Raw genomic sequence first — 11,251 nt, 5'->3', positions numbered from 1 at the left:
TGGAAGTCAAACTGTTGATTAGATAAAGGAAAATGCATTGTTCAGTCATCTCAGGCTGAGGGAAAGGTTTGCATCCACAAACGGCCAAAGCCACCAGCTGCAGCTATCCCCGGCTGAGTTTGGGGTGGGGGGAGAGCACAGCTCACAGAAGCCAGGCTTACACAGACTCCCCCAGCCGAGGGGGGAGGAGGAGGTTTTGGCTGCATGGTGCAACCTCTGGTGAGAGGCAATAAACACCCATCCTCCAATTACACAAAGTGGCCCAGCTGTGGAACCCCCAGCCCCACAGGGCACATCCATGGGACTTTCCCGTGAGAGGCTTGGCCCCACAGGGCTGCACGTGGTGCAACAGACCCAGAGTCTGCTGTGAGAGACTGACCCCACCCCAGGGGGACATGGCCGGACATGCCCACCCAGCCTGAGCATGTACACCCATGGGATTCTATGCTTTTTCAGGGGACCTACACCACCAGGAGGAGCTGCTGAAGAGCATCGTCGAGGCACCAGTGGGACCCATGGAGCGGTGATATTCTTTTTATTCTGTCTCTGTCACTCTTTTTCTCCCCATTTTCCATTTTCTTCTTTCTCCTTTTCTTTTCTCTTTCTCTCACATTTACTATACAATAAACCCCATATTATTGTCACTGGCATATAGTCTCATTTTCACCTTAACTGCAAATTCATTGCAGAGGAATTTCCAAAGAACCTTAATAAAATTGGATCATAACAAGGGCACACACCCATGCAGTAGTGTCAGTGCTGGAAAGCATCTTGGATGGGTTCGGAGTGCAGTTCCCAGGATGCCCTTGGACCCTCCCTGCTGTCCTGGTTTTGGCTGGGATAGAGATAATTTTCTTCCTAGTAGCTGGTACCAAGCTGTGTTTTGGATATCGGGTGAGAACAATGTTGATGATACACTGATGTTTTGCTGAGCAGTGCTTACTCTAAGTCAAGGACTTTTCAGCTTCTCACACCACACCACTTTGAGAAGGCTGGGGGGCACAAGGAGACAGGAGGGGACACAGCTGGACCAGCCGACCCCAACTGCCCAAAGGGATATTTCATACCTTACGACATCATGCTCAGTATATTAGCTTGGGAGCTGTCTGGGGCATTGGTCAGCAGGGGGTGAGCAATTGCATTGTGCAACACTTTTTTGGTATAGCCTTATTATTATTATTATTATTATTATTATTATTATTATTATTACCACCTTTCCATTTCCATTTCTGTCCTATAAAACTGTCAACTGTCAATTTTACTTTTGTCCCCCCAGTTCTCTCCCCCATCCCAGTGCTGGGGGGAATGAGCCAGCAGCTGTGTTGTGTTCAGCTGCCTGCTGGATTAAACCACGACACCCGTGCATGGATCGCCTTCCCACAGCACCCCTCCTGAGATTCCAGGGACGGGGGGAACTCAGAGCAGAAGCGGCACCCCCCAGCTTCACCCTTGCTCTCCCAAAGCTTGGCTGCTGCTGCCAATTTGCTGCTGTGTCCCAGTGGCAGCCGTCAGCCTCCTCCTTCTCTGTATTTCCCAGAAGTCATCCTTCCCTAGAGCTCTGCCGCAGGCTGCGCCTGCACGGGCAGGCACCCAAGGTGATGCACCAAGCTGGGTGAGTCAGGCTTCCTCCAGCATTGGCAGGGTGTCCTAGGAGCACGGCACAAGGCAGACCGAGCTGGCCCTTCATGGGGAAATCCAAGGTCTGACAGAAACTGTTAACCTGAGCACACACTGTGCTTTGTGAGCAAGCAGCTGTGCTGCCTCCAAACTTACCCCTGGAGACAGAAGATGTGCACTTAGCCAGTGCTGCTCCCCAGTAATACCTGTGTCAGGAAAACACGCAATCTGTGCAACCAGCTCAAGGAGAGCTGTTCATATGCCACTGAACCCCACCATTTTTTTCATCATTTGCAAACATCTGAGTGTAAAACACAGTGCAGGAAGGGATGTTCCAGTTTCTTCTGCTGTGAGCATCACCCTTTTTCAGCCTGCTTAAAATCCATCTGAAGAGCAGTGATGTTTTCCTGCTTGCATCCAGCACTCAGGAGAGCTGTTTCAGACTTGCTAGGAGTAGGAATCAGCCTCTAAGCTCCAGACTAACAGAACAGGTAACATTAACCTGTTTATTCATGTGGCTACCTTATCCTTTGGTTTCTTTCAAATGTCTGCCCAGTGCTGTATTTTTAAGGAAATATAGCAAAACCAATGAATTTTGCCCAAGGAAAAAGTGTTATCTTTTATGTTTTATTTAAACCCAAACCCATATTTTAGGGCAAATATAGAACATCAGTCTCCACAAAGCAGGATTTCAGGATTCTGCAGAGCTTGAAAAGCTCTTCAAAATAAAATTTACCATCTGTAGCTGCCTATTAAATAATAAGAGATTGCCATCTTCTGGTCAGAAGCAGTTGTACATGGGGATATTTGTCAACTTTTGCAACCATGTAGAAATTATTATCTAAACAACTTCTTGGAAAACAGCATCTTTTAAGAGTGAATGTTTTTAAAATTTATTTTGATAGGGTGAACCTAATTTTCAAAGTTTGTTTAAAAATCCATTGCAACTGTAAGAAATTTAAGTTGTAGCTTGGCTGTTCTCGACATCACATTTGTCTGGGCTGTATCTGGGATAATGCCTTTCATGTCTCCATCTTCAGGAATTGCCCAGGATTTTTCTTTTCTGTGACCCATTTTACCAAAGCCAAACTCTTACAGCAGGAAGGCATTTTCCAGCAGCTACTTACTGCCGTCCAAAAGAAAGGGAGCGTGGCATTATACTGTAGACTTGAAGCAGGCAAATGTTTCCCTAAGTAAATCATCAATTATATTCATTTCTATGGTCTTTGAATAGAAAAAGGAATCTCCATGAATTTGCCTGGAGGAAAACTAAAAGATCAGATGGCATCAGAGCTTCAGCATAGCACTGGAATTATGAATAGCTGGAGCACAAGCATTTTACTGCACATTTACCCCCTAATCCATGGGGTAATCCAAGCATACTCTGGTTTCAGTTGCTCACAGAAGTATGGATAACACACACCCACACACACACCCACATATATAATGTAGGCTGGATTTTAGGTTCCTCTGTCTTGTGCCAAGTATTATATATATCTTGTTCCTCTGTCTAGTTCCAAGTATTGGTGTGGGGGTGGAGAAAGAGTTCAGTGTTTTTCAAGGGAGACAGCTTCAAGGGTGACCATGCTCTCTCCTTCGCTGGGAGATGAAAACTACTTTTCAAATATGAGATTTGTTTCATAGTTAGTTTAGCCCCCGATCTGCTGACAGTTTCTGATTTAACTTCTTTTGCCCTTCCCTGTACTTCAGACATTGCTTTTATCATGTTCTCGGTCTTTCTTCTGAGCTGGCTGCTGTGCACCATCTGTTGCTTTCTAGACATATTTGAAGGTTCAGTAATGCCGAAATTACCATAGTCAGGAGTGCTTCTGATCGTGGTGTTGCAATAATTGTAATTCTGGCTGCTCCATGTTCCACACAAAAATATCAGTCCTTTTTTTGGTCTTAGAGCTATCTGTGGTCATGCCACTCCTGTTACATTGGAGTTAAACCTGAAAATGTCCGGACCCAGGCTTCAGATTTCAAAGCCACCATCTACCTTATCCAAAACCCAGTATAAACTGCACAGCAGATGGAATGGATATTCTTCAAAGGAAATCCTTGCAATCAGTCCCTGGTGTATTCAGAGATGCTCCCCTTTTAAAGTCTGACCACTGCATGGCAGTATTGCACCAGCATCACTGCGGCACCAGCCCTGAGGCACGGGGAAAGCTGTCTAAAATTATCTCATGATCGCCCTGGTAATATCCCTTCTGCTGAGTGAACGTCTCCTCTTCCCACCGCTGGAATATGCTCGGAACCGGGAATGTGCTGCAGGATAGGTGTGGGGCCTGTCTCTTCCTGTGCAATCCTCGCTTCTCTCCAATCAAAGCCTGATGGGAGGGCTTCATTTGACATGATGGGATCTGGCAACAGCTGGATAAGAAAGATGCTCCTGCTGCCCTAACATCTCTCTCCTTCTGGGACATGAGAGAGAAGCACCTCTCTTCTCTGCATAGTTTAGGTGCTGGGAGTAAAACTCTCTCCTGCGCTGATCACAGAGCCCATCCCTCTGGCAGGGTTGCTGGGTGGCAGGCAGGCAGACAACTGTGTGTGTGTGTACAGTGCTGCTGTGCCATCAGTCACATGTTTGGGGATTCTGGAGTGAGGGAACAGGCAGACATTGCTATTTGGCTGTAGAAGGGTTAGGATTTTCTTCCAGTCATTCAAAAAGAAAGCAACAAAAACCTCTCTGCGTGACAAGAAGCAGGATAACAAAGGGGAAAGAAAAGGCATTGTTTTCAAGTTCCAAACTGGTGGTGGATTTAAACCCCATATCCAAGCCTCCTGACTTTGGAAATACTTGGGAGGTAGTAGTGGGGTCAGTCTCTTCTCCCAGGTAACAAGTGACTGTACAAGAGGAAACAGCCTAAAGTTGTCCCAAAGAAGGCTCAGATTGGACATTAGGAAGAAATTTTTCACAGAAAGGGTGATTAGATATTGGAATGGGCTACCTAGGGCGTCACCATCCCTGGATGTGTTTAAGGAAAGATTGGACATGGGCTCAGTGCCATGGGCTAGTTAACGTGGTGGTGTTTGGTCATAGGTTGGACTTGATGGCCTTTTCCTGCCTAAATGATTCTGTGAACTGTGACTCTGGGATATTAGAAAAATTTTTTTCACCAACCAGGTTGTCAAGCATTGGAACTGAAGTGGCTGAGTCGCCATCCCTGGAGGTATTTAAAAGACATGTAGACGTGACACTTAGGGACATGGTTTAGTGGTGGAGTTGGCAGTGCCAGGTCAATGACGCCAGGACCCAATGATCTTGAAGGTCTCTTCCAACCTAAACGATTCTAGGATTCTATGACTTGGTTTGAGCATAAATTTTGTGGCTTTGGTAGGGCCACGAGAATTGTGGCAGGTTTGAGCCATTCCTGTTTGACTGCTCAGGCAGTTGCCTCGTGGCAGCTTTGGCACAAGTGATGAGTTAATGAAGAGAAAATTGAACCCTACACTCTCCTGGAGTGAGTTCTTGGAGCTGGGGAGGTCACAGGCCAGAAGTGCCTCTCTAGATGTGCTGCACAGCTCTGCCCTGCTTCTGAGCCATCATATAGCCCAGTGGGAGGAGGAAACATCTGTGTGGTACAATGCCAGCGCTCCAGGCTCCTTCCCATCCTGCGGGAGGTTTCAGGCAGCCTATCGAAAACGGTCTGCAGTTCAGCAGCAGCTGCTCACAGCTCATGGCATGGACTTGGGCATCTACAGTAAATCAAAGAAGAAGGCAAATTTTTTCGATCTAAAAGCCCTGAGCACTCTGCTTCCCAATGAATTAAAAAAGCCCTGTCTTACCAAAATGGTAATATTTTAAAAAGCAGGTGTTTTATACTTACTTGTTATTACTTTCCAAGGAGATGCTTTGTCTGTAGCTCCACATGAAGACACTCGTGGCAAAAATACACTTTTGGTGGCACAAGCAGGGAGAAGCTAGAAAGGCAATACTAAAGCAAAATACAAGGAAATATAAGGGAACAGGAGTAGAAGAAGGAAATAATCATGCTGCAGGTCTCCAGATATTTCTTCTTGCTATCAGAGATTAAATAGGCAGTGTACTTGCAAACGAACTTCCAAAGTAAACTGTAGACCCTCCACTACTCAAAGAGCCAAGTGAGAAGGAGCAGAGCATGGGCTGTGACCTGTGGCAGCAGCGCTCCCACTGTCTGGTTCTTCACTCTTTTCCCTGCTGAGAAAAGCCTTGGTACCTGTTGAGAAGCAGCTCCCAGGTAAAGCTCAGGTCTGTGAGAGGGTGAGCATGTGCTGGAGACCATCCCAGCAGGCACTTCGTGTGTGGACACCCTTGTTGGTGGGGGAAGAGAGTTGAACCCCATGGAAGTGAGGCAGGCTGCCTCAGCAGAGATTTGTCCTTGGCTTCTTCTCTGAGCAACCATCGCCAGGAAGACAAACAGGAAACGGGCTGGAAGTACTACCAGAATTTGTTAAGTCAATGGACAGGGAAAACTTAAGTGGCTTGCCATTAGGGAATGAAATCCACAAGCCCTCAAACTAAGATCCTGGATCTTTAATTTAATCATAATAATGTACTTTTTACTGGGGCTTAAAGCAATATACAAACTTTGCAGGCTTGGCAACACTGAAGTTCATGTCGTCCAGACTCAACGTCTGCTATCTGGCTTCTCTGCCAGGTTTACTTCTGGTAATTTCATGAGAAAGATTTAGGCAAGAAAACCCAGCTGCCATAACAAGTTGGAGTACTCATTTCATTCTGTGCTACTGAGCTCACTGCACACAGATTTGAGCTCACAGCCTTTCTCCTGGTTCAACTTTTGCTGCTTTTTGACTGCAGGCCATCTCTTGGCTCCAAAATAAAATAGTCTGCTAAAATAAAAACTGACTGTTGCAGACGTGGAGCATAAGGTCCATCTCTCTGAAACATCTCTCTGATACCACTTTCATGACTCTAAATCAGAAAACTAAGCCTAGAGATATTACTTTATCATCTGTCCAGTTCAAAATGGGGTCTGATTCAATTTTACATCTCAGCTCTTCAGCTCAGAAGCAACCCAAGGGATTTTGTTCTTCAATAAATCCTATAAATTAGTACTTTCTACCCTAAAACCCAGTGTGTTAACACCCAGAATCCTGTTGTAGTTATTGATGTAAGTATCCAGAGCTACATTACTTACTTTTCTTTTCCCAAATTCCACTTTTTTCCCCCAATATTGAGTCAGGACTAAGGAGTGCCTGTGCATGTGTATACAGCTAGCTCCTTTTAATAAACTCAGTGCTACAGATCACATTTACAGGCTCAGTTTATATGATAATCTTTAAAAACAACCAGCCTAAGCACTGGAAAATGCATAGCAGGGGTTAGTCCATCTGAGCAGAGAAATAGGCTTGGTTTATTAACAAGTCTTGTTTAAGTCCCATTTCCATGCTTTTATGACTACATTAGTTTTTCCCCTTACATGGGCACATGCCAGAGACGTAATGGAGCGAGAGAAGAAACAAGCCCTTTTTCAGTTCACAGAACCCCAATTCTTTATTAATCACAGCTTGCTCACAATGACATACAGGAAAATAGCACTAATGAAGAGTAGAATATGCAGGCAGCAACCTCCAGGGGGGTAGGGACAACTTCAAAACTGCAGCTATTTTGGGGATGATGTGTTAGGTTTGGTGATACTGTACTTGGCACAAGCACCCTGTCTAGTCATTCCTCCTGCTTCATCCCTCTTAGTCCTAGATGTCTGTCACTAGGTAGGGTTGGCTAACACTGAAGAGTAGAGGTCATGATGAATGGAAGTCAGCAGTGTCATTAAAAAAAAGGTAACAACTGGCTCATGGGTTCCAGATGAAATATTCTGTAGCCTCTTGTACGATTACACATGTAACGTGGTAGCATCAGATAAGTATCATAGATCATGGCACCTACAGATAAAGCCACTTGATGCTATCTATTAGTTGCTCCATCAATAAATTTTCAAGTGGTGAATTAAGCTCACTTTACAATTAGCATTTGTATGGCTGTTTGGCATCATCCAGAATTTGTCATAGCTTGATGGTTACAATGTGCCTCTTAAATTTGTCTCAAACTGATCTTGCCTGATTTCATTCTGTTGCACAGCTGCTTTTGTTGCCTCTCACCTCAAAAAGCAGAAGCAACAAACACTCCACATGGTGATTCAACCTCAATTATACAGCACAGTACAGAGCCCTGCAGCATAAACTGCATTTGAAAAAACATTTTAAGAGCCTTTTGTCTTGGACAGCTGAATGTGAAGTCACGATACCTGTGATCTAGTCACTGTTTCAAGAAAGCTTATTGATGGCAAAGCAGTCTAGGTTATTAGGCAATGACTGGTCTCTAGCACCATAGAACTACTACTGACCTCATGGTGGGTTGGAATGAGAAGTCGCAGGGAATGGAATTAGACGTGAGGTGCTTCAAATGAACAGACCCAGCAAATTCAACCGAGTGGAAACAGACAACATCAGAAGCCTGTTACAGGACATGTAAGATTATGAAATAAGTTGCATAATGCAATAATTGTATTTTTTAACAAAAATGTAAGTATTTACAAAATAAGATCCAAGTTTTTTAAACATCAAGCAAATCATTCTGCAAAGAGACCGCATTGTTTTTGTTTTTATTTTTTTTTTTTTGTTTCTTTTTTAAAGTTTTTTATTGAGTTCTTGATTTTTACTTTTTTTTAAACCACGTCATACATTTCCCATACTGATATCGCATGATCCATAATAATATAGGCAGGGGGAGTTTACTAATGGTGGGGATGGGTCACATCCACCATTGCTTCTTTTCAGCCAGACAGTTCCACCTGGAGCTCCTTGTTTCTACGGACCTCTGCAGCATGCCTCTCCTGGAAAACATCAAGAAGGGAAAAATCAAACCTTTTTCTCATTCCACCTGCCCAGGGAGGTTCATGCTGACAACCTGTTTAGGTCATGCATTTGATGTTTGTTCAAAACTTGTTTCACAGCACAACCATCTTTAAAGGGAGCAACTCAGGAGAGCTGTCATCAACCAGACCAGCCTGAGGCACGTTTTGTGCTTTCTTCTTCTGCTTTGGAGCTCAGTTTTTTACCTGACACGGCCTTATAATCCTCAGAACCTCACAGAGTTTCATTTTAAAGGGCCACATATAGAGATGCTGCTTGAGCAGGTGCCACATACTCACACTTGCCCTTTGAATTCCTGGATATTAAACTGAAGAACTAATTGCCTGCACATTGTACGTTAGTTACTCTGTTATCTGTAGCATTTAGGAACCGTAACAAAGACCCAAGAACTTAGTTTCAACAAGACAGGTCAATCATAAAGTCTCAAACATCTCCTTAGTCTGAGCACTGAAGCTACCTGTCCTCTTGATTCTTTCTCTGGCTATGATGAAGAATACTGCCTATTATACTGACTGAACCTGTAAATCAGTCCTTGAAAGGTCTGCAATACTGAATGCTAGATTTTATAAGGGACTTGTTCCTTGGTGTTCCTATTAACAGCAGTATACAGAAGTTACGTCTGATTGCTGCAACTTCTAGACACCAATACCTTGGGGCACCCACAGTTCTGTGTAACTTGGGAAGACTTGGAACCAGATACCTCACTTCTTTTTCTGTATATTAAGGATTCACTTTTGATGTTGGCAAATGATGTTTGTTTTTGATGTTTTGGTGTTGGCAAAACTGTATTTTTAATTACGGGTCAGTACAAATGTTTCCAAGTGAGTTACTGTCATCTTTCCTCAGAAGTCTTTCTTGGGTTTCATGCATATATGCCATCGTATTTCTGTGGAAACAGGGTTTAACAGTCTGTTAACATCAACCTAGGACAGAGATACGTGTCAGCTGTCCTTCCACTTCCTTCTGGACCTCGAGGGTAACTAATTAGCTTTTGCCTTTGTTTTCATAAGGCCTGGGGTATGTGCCCTGCAAACTAAGATAATGCAAAAATGTCACGTAATCTGGGTGTAGTTCTTAAACCAAGAACAATCCTGTTTGCGTAGTTACTTGTAACATCATCCTTTGGATTCTGATGTTTCTTTCCTACTCTCCAAGACTTTTGTCTCCACCAAAAATGTAGAGGTGCTGTGCTTAAGAAGATCTCCTTGAAAACCTCTGAGAGCTATTTTCTTTAGCCAATTTACTAATATATTAGAAAGTTAATTATTGAGAGAAACAAGTGATCCCTCATGCAGAACTACTTAATTTCTTCTTAACACTTTTCAATCTTTATTTGCATGTTTCTCTCCCTTGTGTGGAAGGGTTTTTTTGGAGAAGGGCACACTTCATCCTGCATATGGGGTTTGTGATTCCCTGTTTCCTCTGGCTGTACCAAAGACCTCCATAGGAAAATTTACTCTCTTCCTTGCAAGACTTGGGGAAGGACAGACCTCTTTTGCTATATATGAAAGAATTTTTTCCCATAATTTTTCATCTTTATCCTCTGAGAAACCAAGAACTACAGACATAGGGCAACTGTTTGATTTGGTCAGTGACTTTTCTTAGAAGCTGAAATCTAAACACAAGTGACCTTTCATTTGTTCACAGCACTTCCTAAAAGCTAGAAAGCCAACCTTTCTCTAGAGACAGTCCAGAAAAGGGCCATGAGGGTCAACAAGCATCTCTCAGTCTCTGCTATGAGGAAAGGCTGAGAGCGCTGGGACTGTTCAGTTTGGAGGCGGCTCAGGGGGATCTTACAAATGTCTATAAATACCTGAATGAAGGGAACACAGAGCCAGGATCTTTCCAGTGGTGCCCAGTGACATGACCAGGGGCAATGGGCAAAAACTAAAACCCAGGAGGTTCCCTCTGAACAGCAGGGAACAATTTTTCATTGTGAGGTGACCGAGCACTGGCACAGGTTGCCCAGAGTGGAACTGGAGTCTACATCCTTAGAGACATTAAAAAGTCACCTGGACATGGTCCTGGGAAACTGGCTCTAGGTGCCCCTGCTTGAGCCTGGGGTTGGACCAGATAGTCTCCAGAGGGCCCTTCCAACCTCAACCATCCTGTGATGTCCTTTTTCAAAGTGAGTGGTGGTTTAGACAGGCATCAGTGGCTCTGACTTAAAAATTGCTCAAGTGTAGTAACTGAGATAAGGACTACACACAACATCTCTGCAAAATGTTGACTAGATTTTCCTCTCTAGTCTAAGGTGAGGAGTGATGGTGTGGTTACCTTCTCTTGGAGGCGTTCAATAAGAGCAGCTAAATTAGCTTCGCGGTTTTCTTTGATCTGTTCCATTTTCAGTATCAGCTTTTCCTCTGCCATTTTGCTGAAGTTATTGTTCTCCTCCAAAGCTTTTTGAAGCACTTCTCGCTCATGTTCTCTCTTCTCTGCCAGATGTTTCAGCACCTGAGCCTCCTGGGACTGGAAACAGAGAGACATAGCTGAGATGAAATACTCATGGAGCAAAGCACATTGCCATGTTGCCGTGGAGCACAGCATGTTGCTACAGGGCAACAGTTCCCTGAGCACGGAAACTGTGTAAAGCCTGCTGCTTTTTTTTGGAAAGGTCACTTTGTGACTGAACCAGATTAGCCTCAATAACATAGGTTTAGAAGCACTGGCTAAATGTGGGGTACACGCCTGAGACAGCAGCACAGAAATGTCCAAATCATTTCTGTTAACAAGAAATGCTGTTGTGTTACTGCCC

General features: G+C 44.1%; 1 protein-coding gene across 1 annotated transcript in view; it reads right to left on the bottom strand.

Moving 5' to 3' along the window:
- Positions 1-8,216: 8,216 nt before the first annotated feature.
- The window catches only part of STMN2 (stathmin 2), a 38,269-nt gene continuing 35,234 nt past the window's right edge, over positions 8,217-11,251 (bottom strand). Inside the window, exons 5-6 of the mRNA XM_032128080.1 lie at positions 10,774-10,965; positions 8,217-8,456 (exon numbers count right to left, since the gene is read on the bottom strand). Coding sequence (XP_031983971.1) covers positions 8,397-8,456; positions 10,774-10,965 — 252 coding nt within the window. The 3' untranslated portion in view covers positions 8,217-8,396. The remainder of the gene's footprint in view (positions 8,457-10,773; positions 10,966-11,251) is intronic.

The sequence above is a fragment of the Corvus moneduloides genome, chromosome 1 (genome assembly GCF_009650955.1).
Source record: "Corvus moneduloides isolate bCorMon1 chromosome 1, bCorMon1.pri, whole genome shotgun sequence".
Classification (NCBI taxonomy): domain Eukaryota; kingdom Metazoa; phylum Chordata; class Aves; order Passeriformes; family Corvidae; genus Corvus; species Corvus moneduloides.
This window is presented reverse-complemented; position numbering and strand designations above follow the sequence as displayed.